General features: G+C 42.0%; 1 protein-coding gene across 2 annotated transcripts in view; it reads left to right on the forward strand.

Annotated features, from left to right (window-relative positions):
* The window catches only part of PDIA5 (protein disulfide isomerase family A member 5), a 112,244-nt gene that overhangs the window by 42,944 nt on the left and 46,511 nt on the right, over positions 1 to 22,789 (forward strand). For both annotated transcript variants that reach the window (XM_064435017.1, XM_064435016.1), the window contains 7 exons: positions 671 to 716; positions 6,254 to 6,346; positions 7,603 to 7,663; positions 11,250 to 11,317; positions 15,717 to 15,808; positions 15,913 to 15,984; positions 20,341 to 20,477. In XM_064435017.1, coding sequence (XP_064291087.1) covers positions 671 to 716; positions 6,254 to 6,346; positions 7,603 to 7,663; positions 11,250 to 11,317; positions 15,717 to 15,808; positions 15,913 to 15,984; positions 20,341 to 20,477 — 569 coding nt within the window. The remainder of the gene's footprint in view (positions 1 to 670; positions 717 to 6,253; positions 6,347 to 7,602; positions 7,664 to 11,249; positions 11,318 to 15,716; positions 15,809 to 15,912; positions 15,985 to 20,340; positions 20,478 to 22,789) is intronic.

Raw genomic sequence — 22,789 nt, forward strand, 5'->3', positions numbered from 1 at the left:
TAAGATGACTAATTTTTTATCCTGTGAAATTAATTGCTGTTTCTTCAGTTTGCAAGCATGTGTTATGACAGAAGTTGAGTTAAATTTATTCTGCTGTTGAACAGAGAACGCTAAAAGCATGAGTAGGGCCAGGGAGAGATGTCCAATGGACTGAAACTGCCCAGTGCATGGGGCAGATGCCTGAGATTTGAGTTCTCTTGCTTTCTGTCACTTGCCTGCTGGCATGTGCCTTGGACAAGTTGCTTCACATCTCCCTGCCTTTCTGACTCGAGATAGTCCTTCATAATGTGAGTGGAGAAAGGCAAGTGTTCTGAAACAGCAAGATATTTTTCTTCCTGAAAATAATAGGAGTGGGAGTACTGTTAGGTACACCAAGCAGCTGCATCTCCATCTCCAAAGATCGTGCCTTAGTAAATAATCTTGTTAAAGTGTCAGGGAGGAAATTGTTTACTGGGAAACTGTTTTCTTTACACTGGTTTGCACCCTCCCTTTTTCCTTCTTCTCGTTCCTCCCCACCCCCCCTTAAACTACTGTACTGTAAATTCTACTTAGTTCTGTGGCTTCAGCAGGATGATGTTATTCTGGTTAGTGAGAAGTCAGGAAGAGCAGCTGTATGAATTCCAGTAATGTTACTGTAAGTTAACACTATTCCCCACTCCTCGTTTAACAGGGACGGTGCATTTCATACTGCATATAACAGAGCGGTCACATTGAAGGTAAATTCAAATATTCCATTATTATTCTTCTGGTTTTACATGTGGGTGAGGCATTTATGGATTAAAAACTGGTTTAGATATTTTTTCATGCTGAAGGCATGAAAGGGAGGGGATTAATCTTCATAAACAGTGGTCAGAATGGCCTGAAGGTTTTTGTGTGCATACATGTCTGTCAACCACAGATCCAGGAAAATAGTTTATTATTTAAAAATTTGTTACATGCTGGTAACAAATAAGGATTTTCTTGTTTTGATTACAAGGTGCTCTTTGTGGTAGTATAACTAAAAGTATTAGCTGCTACTGTGTTTTGATAAGGAGTTCTCTGACGTTCTTAGATTGTGTGTTTATAAACTTTAAAGAGAGCTGAGTGGCCTTATCTTTTATCAGATTATAGAACCACAGTTCCTATGAAAGTGCTTTGAGTGCATCAGGTATAAAATGACCTTTCTTTTTTTCTGGCAAATCTTGACATAAAGCAAAGGAAGGCAGCGTTCTGTGGGCAAGGGAAGAGAGAAGGCATGAGGCATGATACAAATTTGTAGATCCAGATGATTGTGGGAATGGTGGACTGAAAGTACAGTGAGCAGGCCAGAAGTGTGCAGCCTGCCTTTGCAAAGCCTTGCTGAAGCACTGGGAGTATCCTGACGTGAGGAGCCTGGCAATGACCTGGCTTCCAGAAATCACTTCTGTCCTGGAACAATTATGAACTACATCACTTCTGATGCCTAGTTCCTGTTTCTCCTCCTCCTCCAGCAAACTCAGGCTCTGCACAGTCATTAGTCTTTGGAAGGCTTAGTGACATCACCCCAGGTTGATATAATTCCATGTACTTCCCCTTTCTGGCTTGTTCAGGGCATTGCCCTGAGATGGAGGAAAGCCTGTGTGAGATGCTCTGTGAACCTGAGTCTGTCAGAGTGGCTGTTCCGAAGTGCACTTGCTCTGGACCTTGCTTTTACAGCCAGCGTTGGAGACTGTCTGATAGGGGACCGTCTTGGAAGTGTGCCCTGACTTGAATTAATTCAGTCTTCACTTGTGGCTGTGATGCAGGATTTGTCTGAGATGGGAAGGGTAGGGCCATGTACCTTCCCTTCTCCTGCAGCAGGCCTTGCCTGGCATCAGGAAGGGCAATGTTAAATACCCAGCCCAGTCAGCAGCTGCCTAAACCAGCTTCTGTGCTTAGTGAGGAATTGCAGCTGGTGATTGTTTTCTTCCTTCATGGTGGGTGATGGGTTAAGGGCGACTTGCTAATTGCCTAAATTTGGGTGATTTGAACAATATATGATGCATCTCTCCTGCCCTCCATAAAGTGCTGCAACCAGGAATTAGTGCTGTGACTCTTCCTGACAGATCAGAGGAAGTGGAAAGCACCTGCAGTGCCCCAGGGAGCACTGGGCTGAGAGGCAATCACAGCACAACAGGAGCCAGATCATCTATTCCTTCAGCTGTTTTGTGATGAGCATTTCACCCTTCCCTTTTGCCCTGCCTGCTGGGAAGAAGAAAGCAACATCCCATGTACAGGGTTGTGGGATTGCATTGGAGGTGGAAGAGGGATTTTGAAGCTCCCTCACTCTAGGGGCTAGAGTGTTTCTCAATTAAACTGCCCCTGTGAAACCAGCCACTAATGATTTACAGGTTGGGCAGTGGATCAGGTCTGGGCAGTGATCAAATAATTCAGCTGTTTGCTTGTTCTGCTGCTCACAGCTGCCTGGATATTTTCTGTATTTCTCCCTCTGTTCCATTTCTCCCTATTTTCTTCTCTTGGGCCAGTGACCTTTGTTTCTCTCAGCTGTGTTTGTCAGGAGTCTCCCAGTACATACAAACAGAGAGCAGCAGAGCAACACAATTACATAGGGTATCATACTCATTTTATGGACAGGTGGACACACCAAAGAACAGGGAGATTAAAGGATTTGTTTCACATCATTCAGCAAACTTGTGGCAATAAAACTTGGATCTTCTTTCCAGACATCCAGTAGACATATTAATATATGTATGACATTTTGGGGAATGATGGACACAGCTCTGAAGAACTGTAAAAGGATTCTTCTGGAGTAATCAGCAATTTCATAGATGTGGCTGATCCAGCTGATAGTGTACTCAGGTTCTTAGAAAAGCTTTTCATTTCTTAAAGTAACTAAATCCTTATGTAATTAGCAGAGATGCCCTTGTGGTTTCACTGTTAGAAAAATGAGGAGTAAAGGATAGCTCAGTGTTCACAGTAGGGGGAAGTTACTTGGCAGTCAGAACTTGCTGCTGCTGAGACCTGTGTTAAGAGCTGAGCTTTTTGGGGTATCTAGGAAAGGGAGATGAACAAAATTCAGTGATGCAAAATAATTAGGAATAGTTTAAAAATGTGTTTCCAATTCTTTGCAGAAGGACTTAGGTTCTCACAATACTAAAAAGGACAGCTGGAGGAAATTGCAATAGAATTTGATATTTCTGTAATTGTGAGTAGCTTAAAAAAGGGAGCGATTACTTATTTTTTCTCCAGATTTGAGGGCAAACAGTGGCATTTTGGGATGGTTGATTTGAAACAGATAACTGCAATGTTAAAAAAAAATAAAATTGGAACTTGTAGCTACACTATGTGAAAGCCAAGAACTTAGGAGTCTGAAAAACAGTTTCAGATAGTCATAACAGCTAGATCCATTGGCAGTTAGAAAGCACAGAGGTCCATATACAGCAGCTGGTGCAGAGCCCATAAACTTAATTTCTTTTTGCCAGAAATTGAGAGCACATGCCAGTGTAAGCTATGTAAGAACCATAAGTACTAGTCAATCTTCTCCTCAAGTTGCTGTTGTCACCTGCTGTTGAAGACCTAAGCTTAGGTCAGTCTTTGGTCTTACCTGGAATGTCTGTTCACGTGTTGTTTAGCCACATTCTGTCTAATTCTCAAGAGAGCCACAATGCCAGTATCCAGGCTGTGTTTATTATATGATGAAGCCTTTTCTGGAGTATAAAGTACAGGGAGTGTTTTACCCTTCTTCTAAAATGTAGAGAACTCACTGAAGTACAAATCTCTTAGTGCTAGCAAAGGGAATAGACTAATATCTAACTCAATAAATTGGTCCTGCTCTAAACCCTGAATCCTTTTCAAGTTGGCTGTTGTAAGGACTGTGTGTGTGAAATTGAGGCAGGTCTAGTTATTAGCTTCCTTACTGCATGATACTTCAAAGGAGTGAAAAGCACATGGATGTGTTTGTGTACATTTTCTTTCAGGTTAAAGCCTAGGTCTATATATATGATTATGGATCAGCTTTCCTGTGAAAAAATACTTGTTTTTAGCAGCATGTGCTTGATGAAGCATGTCGTGTACTCTGCTGAGTGGAGGTGTAAGGCTCAAGCTGGCACAGCTGGTTACAGCCCACGGTGTTTCTGTCTGTGCCATGGGGTCAGAACAGGTCCTGAGTGTAGCATGGCAGGACTGGAGCAGAGCTGGTTCTGCAGCACCAGGGTGCTGGGCCCTGGACCTTGCTGTGGCCTCTAACACAGCAGCCTGGGGACCACTGTTTTCTGTGATTAGAGAATGCTGTGGATAGTTTGGGTGTTGTTCTTCCCTGTTTTAAAGCAAGAGAGGAAGTTCTCTTTGCTGCATGAAGAATTGAGGGCAAGGCAACGTACTGCCCGCTCCTGCCAGAAGACATTACACATCTAATTTTTTTCTGTCTTGGCTGAGAGAGAGAGGCTGGATGAATTAAATCTATTTAATCCCCCATCCTCTAACCACATCTGTTTCTACCTGACTGAATTTGGCATACAGGAATTCTTGAAACTAGCAGAGTCAATTACACTCATTAGCTGTTGAAAATGTTCACTCCTCTCTCCTCCTCTCCAGTGTATAGTTGAGGTCTGTGCGTGCTGAGGGTGAGCAGAACTTGATGCAGCTGTCCTAAAGGTAGAACATCTCTGCTGTTTTGTCCTCATCTTTCCTTTCCCCATGTATTATTAGTCTTAGGATGTCATTTGGGATGTTAATGCCTCTAAGTCTACAGCTTTTTACATTGCAACTCCATTGTAAATTTTTTCCTAACTAGCTCCTTTCCCTGATAATGCCACTGTAAAAAAAATTTCTTCTGGAGCTGTTTGTCAGCCTCAGCCGTTAGATCCTTTTTACTCTGTACATTAAGTGTTTTGGTTGCTGTCTGGTGACTGATACATGCTGCCTCTTGTGATAAGACAAATCTTTTCAATATTAGCTGTGCAAGCAGACAGAAACATAAATGCAATAAATGGATCCTGCTGTAAGCTCTGAATCCTCCCAAGCCTTACAGTACCAACTGAGAGGCAGGAAAATGAGCTGAACTCTCCTCTCTGTTGATGAGTTGTTGGGATGTTGTACCACAGCAGCCCCACCGAAGGCAGACAGGCAGCAGAAATGTCTCTGAGACTGTTCCAGTGATGGGACATGTCACCAGCTGTGCTGCCAGCCTGCTCCTGAGAAAGAATTTTAGGTGTGTGCTAGTATAACTATTTTAGTCTTGGTGTGTGTTAGTATAGCTCAGTGCTGTGGCAGCTTCATCCACTCACACTGAAGGACCTCAGGGACCTCACTGTGTCACTGGTGTGGGAATGGACACAAACCTACAAGCAATGCCATAGAGAAAGCAGTGGGGCATTCTGAGTGCTGAATGAACATGGAATGCCAGGTATTGTTTCCTAGAGCACAGACATCTGAGGATAAAAGTGATCAAGCCTCTGTTTGCAGGTACAGAATCCATAGAGAGGATCTCACTGATTTGGGAGGGCTGGAGTTTTCTTCAGGCTAGGGTTGAAGTCAGAGCTATCAGAGTATATTTCCTTCTGGTAAAGACAGTCTATCTGTGGTCTGCTGAAAGGGATTTTTGGTTGCATGTCAGTCAGGTAAAGCAGTTACAAAGGTGTGTGTGCAGGTGTACTCAGTTTGTTGAATGTGGGAGCTGCAGAATCCTGGGGTTTTGTATTTCCCACTTCTCCTGTCACATTTGTTTCTTATTCTCATACTTGAAATTGCATTCAATGGATTTTTTAGGTAGGTGGATCACAGAGGGAACTCTTGGTGGATTATTCTTCCTTTGACCAAATGAGCAGTTTGATCTGTAAGTGTGTTCATTTGCTTTTGCTCACAGCAAGTATCAGTGTGCCTCCAGCCAGTCCTGTTACTCAGATACTGTGAAGGGCATGGGAGCCTGACCTCTGCATAAAGAGAAGTCTCTCCTGCTAACCCAGGGGCTCTCTGTGGAAAGTCTAGTACCATTTAAAGAGCTCTCTGAAGGATCCTTGAAGCTCTTCTCTGTGTGCTGGTCCACTTCCACTCTGTTATAGTGGGAGTGGGAACTGCTAAGTTGGAACACCAGTTATGATGAAGGTACACACCCACGGATCACTTGGTTCTGCAACAGGAGATTTGTGCTAATCTGCATTAGAGCAGATGAATATATGAGCAGAAAAGCAAAGGCACTAATTGGATGGGGTTTACATCACAGCATGGATTTTAGATTGGATGTCTCATGATTTCCATTCGTGTTTCTCTAAAAGATTTTCTGCCCTGTTTATTACAGTCCATGGTGGCCTTTCTCAAGGATCCAGAAGGTGCTCCACTGTGGGAGGAAGATCCTGAAGCCAAAGATATTGTGCATATTGACAGTGAAAAGGTACATTAGCTGGATAGATGTTCTGTTGTTTTATAAATATATGGGATGGAGTGTGTATGTTTGTATTAACTCTTAGTGAAATGCCATTCTTTTGTTTCTTTGGGAGGGAAATTTAAAGCACCGAGCCTGTTTGAAGTGATGTGACAAATTTTGTGGGTTGTGATGGCTGTAAAGTGCTGTCCTTCGTGCCCTCCTCTGCCCTACATGTGGTTGTGACCTCAGTCTGCCAGCTGCACAGCAAGTGTCAGAGCTTGTGTGTGGTGTGGGGCACAGCCTCTTTGTCTCAGGGAACTGGAGCAGCTTGCAAGGTGCAGTCACTGCAGAGTGCAAGTAGGAGGTAAAATGCTGCTCTTCAAACTGCAGGTTGTCATTAAACCTTGGGTTCCCTCATGTGCCTGAGGTTAGGAAGTGTGAAGCAGGAGGAAAGGGGACCCAGATCTTGAGGGATTTAACTTGGTACAGGAACTGTCCTCTCCGTGTTAAGTGGGAAAATAGCAAATGTGATGAAACTACCTTAAAAAGTCAGTGCCACCACAGTTACTCATTATGTTTTTTCTAATATAATCAGCTTGGTCTTTTATATTAGTTTTCTAGTCTATAGATTTTTTAAACTTTAATTGATTGGACTCTAGCTGGTATTTTGTAAAGGGCTTTTTCAATTTTCTGGCTTTCATTTTTAATATTAGAAATGGTTATTCTGACATTCAGTTTTTGTAGGAAGATTAATTTTTAATGTTCACCCTCTGTATTCCATTACAAGGCTTCCAGGGGTTGCATTCAATTTGAAAACTTCATCTAGTTTTTCTATCATGCTGGTACTGAAAAATCCTTTTTGCATGGCATCTCATAGGTTTGGCAAGGTTTCATAGTGTGAAAACTGAACTTGTTTTGTTATTATTGAGTCTGACTTTTTGAATTGCAATGTGGGTTTTGGATGTGTCAGCAAAGAAAGAGTTTCCAGGTAGAGATTCTGCAGTGAGAATGAACTACACCGTGGAACTTCCACATATTAACAGTGGAGATACTGGTCTAGGATATTCAGCAGATAGCTGAATGTATAATAAATTTTGTCATCTTCTTTCAAGTTAAAATTGGCCAAGGGAAAAAAAAACTGAGTCCTGTCTGTTAGGAAAGATGAGCCCTTTTCCCTCAGATAAATGAGCCTGTGTTCTATGAATACATATACTAGTTTTTTAAAGTTGTAGTACGATGTCATTGAGTATAAGTGTGTTTATTTTCTTTGGTTCATTCACTAGGAATTGAGAAGGCTTCTGAAGAAGGAAGACAAGCCCCTACTTCTGATGTTCTATGCCCCATGTAAGTAGCCCAGCATGTCCTGTCACCCCTTTCCCCCTTCTCCACTGAGAGATGTCGAAGTCAGACTAGAGTCTTCATGTGTGCTTCACTAATAATAACATCTTGTGCCACCTTTATCATTCAGCTCCTTGTGTTGTTCTGCCTGTTTGTCCTCAGTTTTCCCCTGGTTGTCCATCACTTGTATCCCAGTCTTGTCTCTTTCTCTTGTGATGATGGTTCTTGCTCGATGTTCTTTTAAGCAGCCACTTTCTATAATTTTGTTACCTGTTGTCCTTTCTAGATTTGTGCTGCACAGAACAGAAACTCTGTGTGCTGCAGGCAGAGGGAACAGTGCAGTCATCAGGAGCAGGAGTGCTGTTCCTGCTCCATCCCAGAGGCACCCTGAATGTTCCTGCCTACATGGGCAGGGCTAACTCAAATGCCAGTGGGGTTTCAGGAAGAGGAGAGCACATTGGAGTCTCTCAGTTCCTTTTTGTGACCTTGACCTTGTATTGCTGCTGTCTTGGCCTTGCATTGGATACTAATTCCTTAATGTTGCAGAATACAGCTGCCTTTTTGTGTTTCCTGGTGACTGCTGTATGAGAGGCTTTCCAGCTCTTCTAAGCAAGATTGTGTTGCACTTGAGTTGTTGCTCAGTTCGGGAAGCAGGGAAGCCATGAGAGAGGAATAAATGTGTGACCTAAACTAGAAAAGCCTCCCAGCAGTGCCCTGATAGGGAAGTTGATGTTGGGTACCACAAGCAATTTGCTGTCTGATTCTCTTTAAAACTTGTGTCCCATGGCAGCATTGTCTGGTGTTTCTGACTGTATTTTCTCTTGTACTTAGTGCCTGAAACATCAGTCTACTTTTTTAGTCTCATCAGAGTGCTGCCAAGATCACCAAAATTGCCCAAGACTTAGTTTGATGCATCACAAAGGGATGATTTTTCTTTAAACTAAGTCACTTGTGGCTCTGTGCCTTCAGACTCTGCAGTGGTCCTGTGTGGCCTGGCGTGGCGTGTGGCTGTTCCCAGCAGCTGCAGCCTTGGATCAGCGGGAGATGCTACGGCTGCTCTGCTGTAAATCGTCCCTTCAGGGAGAGCTGGGCTGCACAGTGCTTTCACAGTTTACCTCTGTCAGGAGTAATTGTTTTCCACAACCCAGCCTCTTTCTGAAGTGTGCCTTATCTAACCCTTCGTTCTCTTTGAACTGTTCCCCCAGAAACCCTCCTCCTTCCAGCTTCTCTTCTTTGAAGTGGCAAAACACCTGCTAGTTTTCAGTGCTGTAATACTTGTGCTGCTTTCCAAACTGCTGTGAAGGAAGTCTACTTGTGAGGTTTTTTTTCTCTTGATTTCTCAGTTTGTAACTCCCTCATCTTTTATTTAACACACAAGACCTTCTGAATTGGTTGTTGTCCAAATTTTTTTTCTTGCTCCTCTTACCAGAGACAGAATACATCCAGCAGTTGCAACAAAATATGCCCTTTGAGCAGCTGAAATTATTGGTTACATACAGGTGTTACCTTTCATAACTGGGAGCAGCACATCAAGACTGGTCACTAAAAGAAATTCAGCTTTTTGGCAGGAGAGAACATCACAGGCTTTATCTGGGAGGCTGTGGGGAAGACAGCTGCCTTATTTCTCTGCTTTGTTGGAAACAGGGGCTTTAGATTAATTGTGGCAGATTGATAGGAAATGGGCTCTTTCATTAGGCACCAGTGCAGAGGGAGATGAATGCAACTACAGACTTAGATGTAGTTACTTTAATATTTCAGGAATGGTTGGTTTGGGTAAAACAACTCAGAGCAAAGGCTTGCTTTCCTCAGAAGATATTGCCTGCCATTTGTGGACCTTTCACTGTACTTTCGGGCCTACATTAGAAAGTCAGACCTCACTAAAGATGAAATATTAGATATACTTGAAGGCATTCAGATTTATTTGTAGGTAACTCTGTCAAAGAAGACTCCTGCAGGAGACTGTCTGGATTTGGCAATAAAGAAGGAGCTGTTTATAAATATGATTGAAAACAAGGCTTTAAAAATGTAGGTGTTAACTAGTTGAAAGACTAATCTGTATTTAATTAAGCTCCCCCTTCTGGGAAAAAATACAAGAAGAAAGAACATAAGAAAATGAGTTTTTTGAGGTTCCTCTTTTCTGCCTGTTGAACGGTATATGTGGCTTGGCAGAATCCTGAAAAATATAACCCAGAAGTAAGAGGACAGGAGAGGGTGTACTGAAATGGGTTTGGGAGCAGCAAATTTGAGGCAGCAGCAGAGCTGGGAAGAGGAGGATGATAGGGGTGAGGGCTGGGTGGAAGAGGCTGGTGTGTGCCTGTGCCCTAGAAGGTACTCCAGAGAGCAGTAAGAGAGTGAAGAGGGGAAAATAGCAAAATTGCTGCAGGACTTAAGGGCCTGAGGCTCCTGAGGAGAGAAGAAATAGAGGATTCGGAAGATGATGTCTGCCAGCTCACATCTTCTGATGTCTGTCCAGTGGTTTGGATGAAGCTGCAAGACCTCAGTGGGCCTTAAATGTGTGGTCTGTGCCCACTAAGAAACTGTCATTTTGACCACCACTAATTTAACAACCTCATTGTCAATTTGACAGAGAGATCAAAGATGAAAATACCACAGAAACAAGAACTCTTCATTGTCAGATTAAAGGATGTTCTTTTCCAGGCATGCTGATGTGATCCTAAACTAGTGGCTGCAAAATCTGTTCCTCCTTTCTGGAAGATATTATCAAAACTCTCTGTCTGTTAACCAGAACAGAAGTGTTGACTACTGTCTCGTGGTGGACTGAGAGTTTCCACAATAAGTGTCTGGAGTGCTTGGCTCCAGCTACCTTTCTTCCCTGCTGTCTGCACTCTGCCCCTTCCCATCTGCATGCACAGATTTTACTTGGCAGGGGTGAAAACTGCTGCTTACAAGGTGATTTACTGCTAATCTGCTTAGCACTGCAGAGCATCATCAAGCAGCTCTCACTCAGCACACTCCAACTACACACTGGTGGTCTTCCTCACTCACCCTTTGTCTTTTCCACAGCACATTATTGTATGTTACAAGGGCTGCTGCTTCTGAGCTATGTCAGCTCAATTAACAGAGCACTGTTTAACACTTGGTGTGTGTGTAATGTGTTTAGGAAATGCACCTCAAATTAATTTGAAAGCCTTGTTAAACTGAGATGAATCTGAAGTACCTCCCCCTGTCCCTTCAAAGACCAGAAATGTACAAAGCTTTTTGTTTAGAGTTCACAATTATGACATCTTCTATTGACTTTTTGATATGTGTGTTTCATCTTGTATTCTCCTCTGGGCTCAGGTCAGAGCCTGAGGAATATAAGATGGTTTTACTCCCTCCATACTAGGATGAGAAATTAATATGAAAATGAAGAGCATGAAAAATGTGCAAAAATAGAGGCTTGTAACAAGTAACATACTTAGAAACTAATAATCTAATAGTGATTTAGTAGATCAAGAATAGAAGCAGATAAAGAATTTTTGTTTAATTCTTTAATATAAAATATTGCTTCATATGCTTTGGAACATAGATACTGTGGAAGAGGTTGAATGGAGTTGTTGGCATATTACTTACACAATTTATTTTTTATCAGGGTGTGGTGTTTGTAAGAGAATGATGCCATCTTATCAGCAGGCAGCCACAGAACTCAAGGGTAAATATGTAAGTGAGACAATGAGATTTATATGACATTTCAAAAATAATTTTAACACTTTTTTAAGTATATAAATCAACAAATATTTATCAAAGTCAAAATGTTCCATTTTAAGTCAGCTGAAGTAAAACTGAAATAAACTACACTGTTCCAGATCTCTTCAGGATTTTCTCTTGGTTTTTATTCTTCTAAAACTTTAGAGAATGAGATGCAAACTCCCTTGCCCTTAAAATCCACTGCAGTTTTTTTCCGTGGGAATACAGACTCTGACACTATGTAGATTTGTGTTTTGCCTCTAATTTATGAATTTTTAGGCCTTTTGAGCTCATTTTGTTAGAGAAAGAAATGTTTACCTAAATGGATTTGATCAGCTTTTTGGCCTGATGTTTCATAGCAAGGTCAGGGATGGATGCCCTCATTGCAGATATTAATCCACTTTTTTAGTGGAGAATCACGGTGTTATGGGAGGGAAATCCCCCTCCAGCCACTCAGCATTAGTAGAATCTTACAGTTTTACTGTAGCTCTGTCAAAGCTGATGTCACATTGATATAAAAGTAAGTTTTGACTCTAATAAAGTGCAGAATTCACAGTAATTTAGTTACCTCTTTGTAGTTATAAGGTGTATTGATCTCTGTAAGCAAGTCAAAGGCACCTGTCTAGTTGAGGTTTTATAATGTGCTTAACGTATGATTTATGTGATGCCAGGAGTATATAAAGGATGAAGAAACAGGATTTTTGTTTCATGACTGTAGCAGGATTTGGTCTGATCCTACCTGCTGGATCATTCACTGCTGTGTGTACAGGTTTCCTTGTGAGGAAAAGATGAAGCACTGCAGTTCATTGCTGGGGCAGCTCTGGCCATTTGTTCTCATGACCACCTAGTGCTGTCAGACTGCCCAACATTCTCCAAACCAGTTGTTTTCAGAAGTGTTTTCTTTAAATCCTCGTTTGCTTAGGGCTGGAATGTGTGGGAGTTACTCAGATTTATTTAGGACATGGCACAAGCCTTAGAAGATATTTTCAAGGGTGTTTTTGTCAAGCCAGGCAGCATTTTAAGGCCATCTCCCCTTAGAGGAGCATGTGCTGCAGCCTTTGGGAAGGCACTCCCACCTTGCATGGCTGTACATTGTGGGGTGAGAGGGATTGGGAATTAGGATTTAGGATTAAAGCCATCACCTATAGAGACAGTGCCAGAGAGAAGGCATGCTGCACAGCACTCTGTCCTCCTGCAGTTATCCCTTCCTTGTTCGTGTGCAGCTCATTTATTAAATTCAGACCAGATAATTTAGATCTATTCTGGTTTGAGTATTTCCTTCCTCACTTGGAAATGGTTTCTATAGATCCGGGCTGATCCTGCACAGCTGAGTGACAGGGCTGGGACACAGTTCTTTGCAGTGGAGGGTTGTGGTGTTGCATCAGTTCAGAGGAAAGTCCAGTTATGCTACTGCCACCTATGTTTTTCACAAAAATTGGTCTGTTTGTCAAAATATGACCCAATTAGCTTCCTGAGTGGGATGTGTACACAGCTTGCCATTTCTAAAGTTAAGTGTGCTGTACCCATCATAAATTATTCATGGAGTGCCTTAGAGTGACGTTGACCTCCAGATCAGGCTTGGCTGCAAAGTTTATGAGTGGTTTGGATGAGCTGGAGGTTTGGCCTTTTAATCTGACCTGTCATTAACTGTCAGGATGTGCCAGGCTCAAAGGTGATTACTGCTGTTATATGGCAGGAAAATTAAGTACAGTATTGCCTACTGAAGAGGTCATAAAAAGGAAAGGGTGAGCTGTATCTGTCACTGGCCTCTGTGTTCCCTTGGCACTGGTTGTTTCTTGTCCCAGTGCTGTTACTGGGAAGAAGGCAGGGTGGCATATTTAGTTTATATTATGGTTAGCTTATAATTCTGTTGCATCCAGTGCAGAAGGAAAAAGTGCTTCAAATCAGAAGTGGATTTATTTCATCCTTGTCAGTAAAGATTCCTGTGGTTAGAGAGTTGGCTGGGCTCTGGTGAATGAGTGTCCACCAGAGCAGGGGGAAACTGGATTTTAGCAAACCATTCACCATCTCTCTAATGCCCATGAACTTTGTGAGTGTGCCAGAATTCTCTGCCCGGTAAAGACCAACTTAAGAATGTGCTTAAGTGTTTTCCTCCTTTGGTGCTTGTCTTTTTAGTTATTTTTAAATTTTTTTTGGTGCTGTAAGGTACCACTTTTGGAGCAATTCCATCAAGAAAACTGAGAATCAGGGTAGGCGGTCACAACTAAACAGGAGTGGTCAGAAGCTCCAAATACTTCCAAATACTTGGGCAGCTAGGAAAGGTTCGGAGTTGGTTTAGATTATAGGTAGCTTGGTGGAGAGCAGATAAGTGTTGAAGTATGTCAAGTGTCACTGCAGAGGTGAAAGGAATAAACTGATCTTTGTTTCTGTAGTGGCTATTTACAAGAGGTAATGGACCTAAATTGAAGTTGGGGTCATTCAGTCATTTGCTAAAAGCAAATTTGCCAAACATCTGGCAGGAGGACCCTGACTTTGGGCAGTACGTGTGTTTTGATGGTCTCTGGCAGCCTGATATTTAATAATTCTGTGATTATTGGCCAGCTAAAGCTATTACTCTTGTCATTAAAACAAATCCTGTTGTAATAAGCTTTGTTTGCTAAATATGCTTCATATAATGTAATGAACACCAGAATGAATCCAAGTTATTGACTTTTATCAATCGCCTTTAGATGGACACAGTGAAATTGTCTGACATGGCCAGGAATGCCCACTTAAATCACAGGAAATCCTCTGAAAGTTCACAGCAAAGGTGGAATCTGGTAGGCCGGTGTTAATTAGGGAATTAGTTAACAAAACAGGTTCTTACTTTATAAAACAACCGTTGTATCTTGATCCTATTGCATTTACCTGCCTTTAGGTTGTGGCATGGAGGATAAGGAAAGGGGAGAATTGAGTCTAGATAATCTCATATGAATTAAATCAATCCAGTTGTTTGAACTACAAGGAAAATTCAAAGTGGAATACTGGGCCAGCAATATAAACCTTCTTCTGTACTCTCCTCTGTTCAATTTATCCTTTCTTAGGATAGGGAAGAGAAAACAAAGTATCTTTTTGTGACTTTCCAGCACATTCTTAGGAACGGTTGACCTTCAAATGATGATTTTCTGCTTTAAGATTTATTTCATGCTGGCTCTGAGCACATTTGGTTGGTCTGTGCAGTTTTCTGCAGTCGGGAACGTGGTATTAAATTCTGATGTGGTATTTCAGCTGGAAGGAGAAAATCCTGGTTTTGGAGAGGGAAAGAGGAGGGGGTTGGATTAAGACCCTGCTGCTAAAATGATTTAAGCCGTCAATGCCATTAAACTAAGTTAATCAGGAAGTGGTATCTCAGCAACTTGCTGGGTCCGAGTTTGACAGCAGAATGACCTCTGTTTGAATTGCACACCCACAAAAACTTGGAATCGATCCCATCTTCCAATTTTCACATCAGAAATATTTGGAAGACATTTGGACAGGGCACAGAATAAGTCACAGGGCACAGTATAAGTCACAGGAGCCCTGAACGTGAAGCTCAGGGACTGTTGAGATGAAGGATGGGTTGGGATAGAGGTGAGGAGTGGGGAGGAGAGAGTTTTTGTTTTACCTGCTAGTGTGAAAAACTGCTGTGCTTGTGTGCCTCTCTTCTGAAGAGTGTCGGACAAGGTTAAGAATTAACTCTCATTATACCCTGCCCTACCTAAGTTAACATATTTAGAGCATATAAATGCCATGTGCTATTTCCTGAGCTCAGGGAAATAGGGCACGTTTTATTTTCACATCAAAGCCATGCTGATTTTCCCTTGCCATTCAGTAAGTGCATTTTTGAACTGGGATAATGCTTGTGGTTGGTTAGACATTGACAAGTTGGTTAGATATAGACAAGTTCATTGCTGGAGTGGAAACCAGGGAGCTGAGGGTAGAATTTCTGGTGTCCTGTTTAATGTTTGGATATGAACTAAGAGCTTTTTTTTTTTTCTACTTGTAGTGGAAGAAAAAAAATCTAGTTGTAGTTTAAAATCCAAATGTCCAGGGCAGAGCACGAGTGTTGCAATTGAGAGAATTCCTTTTAGGTATTTCTGTTAGTGGGTGAATAAAAAGAAACAAGAGATGCTTCCAGAGCAATGAGGAGGTGACATGCTAACTGGTGTGCATTTTCTCTGGATTAGACTCAAGTATTGTTCTGTTTTGTTTCCCCTTGCACAAAATCAGAAAAACTTCAGTACCTTTTACAGAGAGCCCCTTGCTTGACAGCTATATGAATGAAATCAAAATCTGCCCAGATTGAAGTGGGTTTTACTTAAGTCTTCAAACAAATGATGTGATGGTCCTGCTGTATTGTAAGAATGAGTAAGATTATGCTCTGTTTTTCCAGGTTCTTGCGGGGATGAATGTTTACTCTGCTGAATTTGAAAGGATAAAGGAAGAATTCAATGTCCGGGGATATCCTACAATCTGCTATTTTGAGTCGGTTATGTTTTGCAACTATTATAGAAATCATGCACTTTTGTATATTTGCGTGTTTTTATCTGTTAGGGCCAGGACTGAACCTTGTTTTGTTGCTTTAACAGGAAAGGAAAGTTCCTGTTCAACTTTGAGAACTTCGGTGCTACCGCAGCAGATATCGCAGAGTGGCTGAAACAGTAAGGCATTGAACTTCATGCACTCCACCTTTTATGTACTCTTCATTATTTACAGAATGTAATGGTTTAGGAGCAGACATCTCTCCCTCCTTCCCTCTGCTCAGAAGAGCAAACAGAACTACCCTGCTGAGATCAGCTAAACTCATACAGAGAGATTGACTAATGTTTGGTTTTTAGCATGCATGCCTTGCATTTCACAATTGCATTTTGTCTGTAATAGGAAACTGACTGTGGACTAAAACAAATGCAGATACACAGATCTCAGCTTCGTTAAAAATGCCAGGTTAAATTTCCTGTCATCTTCGGTGCTTGAACTTAATACCTTGCAAAAGGTTTGACTTCTGTTGTGTTATTAAAAATGTATATACCAAGTGTGCAGTTTTTGTTGGTTCATCAGCCTTTAGCTGAAGCCTTTAAAGTGTCTTACAGTGACAAACTGAAGATCAAGGCACCCTGGATAGGCAGTCACTTTTACAACATCTGTGTTTGCTGTCATGACATGAAAGTGTAGAAAGCACCTTGTTCTACCTAAAGGGAGCTGTTTGCAGTCATAAACGTTTTGGAGGCTGAATGAGCCTATGGGACAACCTGTTCAGAGACACACAGGAAAAGTGTGTGTGTATAGCTGGTCTTCAATTGGTGCAAGTCCCCACAGTGGAGTTGAGATAATCTGGTGATGGAGAAATCCCATTTGCAGTCAGTCCAGGCTCTTGGGCATGGTGTCATCTTTGTAACCCTCCCTTGCTTGCTGCAGTTGTGGAAACAATACTGAAATGAAGCTAATGAAAGGAAACAAACCCATGGGAAGGAACAGACTGTTGCAAACTATTGTAATAGTGCAGCTTAGCAAAATTGGCTCAGAATAAATGTATTTTGCTGTACACTGGGGCTGTGCTGGGGATGTGCATATGGTTGTAAGTAGCCCAGAGTCTCCAGCAGCAGTAGGCTGAGGGCTTCAGGATTTGGAACCCACAAATGAAGTGAGAGCAGCATCCTGTTGAGAAATTTCACTGTTAGCATCAGGGTCTACAAACACTGCAAGCAAGTATTGTCCAGTATTGGCTCAAAGAGGAGAAATTCAGCCAGAGTCATTAAGCCTCGTGTAGTCAATTAAGTCTTCAAATGTGAGTGATCAAGATGGCAATTCCAGCAACTTGAAGATGATCAGCCCTTGGAGCAAGGATATGGCTTAATCACCTGCACTTTGTTATGCTTTTCAGTTCTGCAAGGATGTGGTTATCTCTTGGCTACCATATGTGAAACATTAGCTGTTTGGGGTGTATTTTCCCCCTGTCTGCCCACATAATATCCAGATAATCCCTGCAATATGCAGCACCTTTATATCAGTGCTGTGACAGCAAGTGAACGCAGCTACTGGAGGAAAGCAGAGCAGCTGCAAGCTCTTTCCAATGATAATCTCTGCTAACAAGCCACTGTGGGCTTTGGCTGATACTTCAGCAGTCCAGAGCTAAAGACAGCTGTTTGTCCTCACTTAGTGCATGCTTATTAGTTGCCCAAAAGATGATCTGAGCAGTAGCCTGGTGCCTCTGTTTTGTGTAGTAAGTACAGCTTTTAAGGAAACCACATTGAGTAGTCATGTGTACTTAGATTTTGCCAGTAAGTGATGCTTAAATTACAATCAATTAAATTATTAATAAAATTGCATATAGGGTAAACATGCTACATTTTTAATATTATACTATTTTGAGGAATCTGCAGTACAGGTAGTCAAAATGGTATGGCAAGAGCTTTAGGAAAGCCAAGGAGTACAATGAGATAGCTGTGGGGTGCACTGGCTGTGTTTCAGAATAGCGTAATATTAAAATATTGAAAGGTTGCTTTTGCACAAAAATATTACTCTGAGGACTAGGGGCATGGCAGGGCCGTGGCAAGGAAAGCCAAGGCATTTTTATACTGTGCATGCATGTGCTGTCCTTGTGAAGTCTTGGAAGCAAATCCAGCAGACATTGAGCAATATGAAATGGCCCATTATGTGTGGACAATAAGTACACTGCAGAAAAGCAGCTCTCTCTCTCACCCTCTTCTTGTTTTTTTCCCCTCTAAATACTACTGTAAAGTGCTGAAAGTGGGTGATGTTAGGCTCATTTGTGGGGGAGAACATGATATGACTTAATGAAAGTTAGAATTATTTAAATCATTGTCCATGCTTTTTCCTCTCAGGACAAGAACTGATAGTTTGGAGGGCTCCAACACCTCCTTTTTTTTTTTTTAACTACTAAATGTGCTTCTTTCTTATGCTGAAGTGTGTTAATGTATTGGTCTTACAGATACTTCACCTTTCTTATCTTCCTAATAAGCATTGGCTACTGTGTTATGGAGATTCAGATGTTTTCATGAGAAGATAGAGATGAACCATCACACAGCCTTAATCCAGCACAGTAGAGATGCTATTTTGTACATGCCACTTTTTTGTTAATTCAGATACACAGCTGTACCAGCCTGAGTGGTAGGCAAGCCCAGCAGCTTCTAGCTGCCTTCAATAGCTGCTTAGTTTGTCTTGCTGTTTTTATAGATTCCCCTCAGGCCCTTCCTTAGCATCAGCTACTTTGTTAAATCAAGAACTTGTCCTGTGATCTCAATTGAATTAGCTTTTCATAACTCTTCTGGACTTCTGTCATCCTAATCAGGTGGTGGGTGTGCCTTGTCTCAGTGTTGAATGACATTTTAAATTTTGCTTGTTGCATTCTCCAGGCCTTGAGGTGTTTCTTACCACCTCCTGTGGAGGCTCATTAGCATGCACAGCATTTTAAATTAGGCTATTTGAATAAACATCCCGTGCCCTGCTTTACTAATTCCTGACTGAAATAGGTCACACCAGGCCCTGCTGAACACCATGTTCTCCCAGTGCTTTGCAGGCAGTGTGTCCATGTTCATCATGCTCTGCCTACTCAGCCCAGCTCCCAAATCCGTTGTGTGTCATGGTGTTTGCTGGAAAGCCTTCACCCTGCCAGGATACCTGGAGATTATTGCTCTCTGGGCTGCTTGGCCAGGTGCAGCTCCCACCCTTCACTTTGATGTTTGCTTCTTGGTTTGTTTATCACAGAGGCAGCAGCAGAGGTGTGCATCACAGTTCTGCATGCATTGCTTAATATTCTTGGATCACACCTATTGCTTACATCAACAGAATTTGCTATCTGAATCTGTGCATCTCTTCTGATTTTTTTATCAAACTAGGCTTTCAGCCTAGAAATGAGTAAGGCAAGATGAATGAGTTATCATCTGTTTGCCATTCCTTGTTCCAGGCAGCTAACACAATAATACGTTTTAATCAAGAATAGTAAATCTGCTTTCAGCAGAGATGGGGTCACATCCAGACGTGTACTTTGCCAAAGAATTTGGGGAATTTGGGGGGGTTTGGAACTCATTACTGCAACAACAAATAGCTTCAAAGTCTGGCTCCCAATGTTCATATGTTTGGGTGTCTTTTCTGTGAACACTGCTTTAATAAATAAAATGTCAATTAGCATAGTTCAGATCACAGCTGCCAAATTCTCTTTTTAATGTACATTAATAAAAGCCAAAAAAACCCAATTGTTTATTTGGATGATGAGCTGCAGAGGAGCTTAGGTTCAGTTTCCAGACTTGCCACTGTGTCTTTGGGCAGTCCTTGTGGCTGTGACCCATCAAAGACAGCTGAGTGCTGTCTTTGTGTGTGTCAGGTGCAGTTGCAGTGATGTTGGTAGAACACATCACTTGCCTTTCAGGTGAAGCTTGCAGCTGAGTATCTTTGCTGAGTTAGGCCTACAAGCCCACTGCAGAGTGAGGGCATAAGGATGCTTCCCTGGCTCCCAAGGTCTGTTCAGGGTAAAACCATGTATTCCTGGGGAAATGGTGTGTGTAGCTGCCTCGTGGTCCCAACACTGCTCCTCCTTTCTCTGCCCTAATCATGCTGTCAGTATCCAAGGTGACGGGTTAAATTGGCTGTTTCTGCTCACTGCTTTTTTCTTTCATTTGCAATGACTCCTGTGAACTACAAAGTGGGAATGCTGTGAGAAAGGGAGCATCCTGCTGAGGAGGGTAAAAGAGTAATAGAAAATGCATTTGATTTCTATAATGTAATAACCAAGCAGTCTGGTTATCTCCTCTCTCCATCCCCTTCCATTGCTGATCTGTCCTCAGGAGCTTCTTGCAGATTTTTTTGTTCCTCCTCCAGTTTTATCTGTGTTTCAGTGCCTGTGAGTTCTGGATGGGTACAATTATGGAAGCTGTTCAGTAGGGTTGGTGTGTCAGACATGTGTGAACATCTGCACAAAGTGGTTCCTTACAGTTTGACTTGGTAAGATGACTGCTTAGCACCAGAGAGCTGCCTTTAAGCTTTGTCTGTTTGTCTTGTAGCCCACAGGCACCTCAGCCACAGGCTCCAGAGACTCCCTGGGCAGATGAAGAAAATGTAGTTTATCACCTGACCGATGAGGACTTCGACAAGTTTATAAAAGATCATTCATCTGTGCTAGTGATGTTCCATGCACCATGTGAGTTTGTTTTCTTTTCTGTACTCTGAGCCAAATGCTTGCTAACGAAATCAGTGATGTTTTTCCATGGAAGTTTCACAGAACCGTGAACTCAGAAGTCCAGGCTTTTCTTGTTTGTGATGACTGTTAAATACACAAGGCCTGAAATGCTGACTTCACGTTTAGGATGGAGATGTGCCTCTGAAGAAGGACATTTTGTAGGCTGAGTCAAAACATAACTGAGGAGTGTAATCACGCTTAAATAGTCTGAGTACTCATCACTTTACAGCATGATTTCCCATTTTCAACTTCTCTTCAGTATTGTTTGCTTTCAGAGCAGAACTCTGATTGATTGAACAACTAACTCAACTTGAGAACCCTGAGCTCCTGGGTTCTTGTCCATGGCTACTGCTATGTTATTTTGAGCATTTTCACTCCTCTGCCGCAGTTTCTCTGGCAATGTAAGAGGTGATTGCCATTATATATTGTGCTGAACTATGCCAAAACTAGGCCTAAGTTTAGAAAGACCCCAGGACTATTGATAACTAATGCAGACTTGGTGGTGGTACTGCTTATTGTTCTGCTGAAAATGCATTGAACTGATATTTTCCATGACTTGAGGTTTTAGCTTGACAAATGCAGTGGGTTGCCTTCAGGAAGCTGTTCCAGCCACACTGCCCTCCCGGATGCTGTTGGGTGGAAGAGTGCATTAGCCTTAGTTCACTGTGGATGTAACTTGTTTCAGCTACATATCTGGTTCTTCCAATTGTTTGTGTTTGTGATGGACAATTCAGGCTTGACTCTGCTACACTGTGTGACACACAGCTCCTGTCTTCTCTTGCTGCTGTGCTGGCAGCAGTATGAGATGTTCCTTTTCAAGTGCATAGATTTAAACGTTAGGACTCTGGAGGCAGACTGTGTGCTGACAGCTGAGGGTCTTGGCACAGAGGCTGAAATCCTGCTTCCCTTTAAGCCAGCAGGAGTTAGCTCCAAAATACCTTTTTTGAAGGTCTGCTCATAAGACTCATTTGAAAAACATACCATAATGAATTTCCTCTGCCTGATGAAATGTCTAAGAATTTGGTCCACTGAAGCAGGGGACTGACTGCTGTTCTGTCGCTGTGTTCCCTGGATTATTTGTACTAATGAAAGTGGGACCGGAGATGAGTGCCTGCTCTGAAACCCCGAACACAAGGAGCAGAACTGATGAGGCCTGGTTTGCTCAGGAGTTATCCTTCGTTACCCAAATCCTTCCTTCCCCAGATTTCCCTGCACCCCGGTGTGCGAGTGACAGCATGGGCTGCTGCTCCTCAGCAGCTGTGTGCTTGCTGAGCAGCTGCTGCCAAGCACAAATGGAGCTCCTAAATTTGCCTCCTTTCCCTCTCTCTGCACAATGACATGGGGGAAGTGTCTACTCTCTCTCAACGTGTTCACACTTAGTAGTACTTTAAAGCTTGCTTTTTTTTTGAGTTTGTAAATGGACAAAGGAGTCTCGTCATGTATTCGGGAGGAGGAAGAGGGGGAAGAAATCAACAGTTGGCCCTGCAAAATGTACTCCTTTAGGAAGCCAGATTAAAAATAGATGAATACATAAAACTGCAATCAAATTTTATAGTAAGTTCAAGTTAGTTTTAAATCTCAGTAGGATTCTGTTCTGTTTTTAGTGGTTTTTTAAATATTTTTAAGAACACAGGTAACACAGTTTTAGGAGTAACAATATTGCATTACTTATTTTGAGAGCAGGGGTGCTTTCAGACAGGAACTTTTACTCTCTTGTGCTAAGGGGCATTCTGCACTAAGGTACAGCAGTGCTTTGGCAAATCTTGTTTTGAAAGTAAATCAAATGCTTTAATTGGGCTGTCACAATCTTCTGATAACATTTTCCAGCTGCACAGAATTGGGATGAAGAGTGTTCCTTGCCAGAACAACTCCACTTTAAATGCAGCTCAAATATTTGGGGCATTTTATTCAGGTGGTAATGGCAATACATGCAGAATCCAGCTTGTACATGTGTAAAAGATCTGTGTTGGTAAGAATCCTCTCTGAGCATCCTCAGCAGGGAGTATGAGGCTTGCAAACTGATTAATGACAGACAACTATCATAAACAGTTATCTCCATGATTAAAAGCTCTTCTCATAGCACTTCTTAAATGTGCTAATGGTGTCACCTTATGAATATTAGGAGATAAATTATTCCAGTAAAAGAAGTGGTAAAACCAGTGAGTGTCTTACTTATTTTAACCTTGGTAACTCAGGCTGGGGATGTTTTTTCTAAAAATGTATTACTAAAAAAAAAAAGTTGAAATATCTATAAAATAAGCTCATAACACAGG

This window comes from Passer domesticus, chromosome 10 (genome assembly GCF_036417665.1).
Source record: "Passer domesticus isolate bPasDom1 chromosome 10, bPasDom1.hap1, whole genome shotgun sequence".
NCBI classification, from domain to species: domain Eukaryota; kingdom Metazoa; phylum Chordata; class Aves; order Passeriformes; family Passeridae; genus Passer; species Passer domesticus.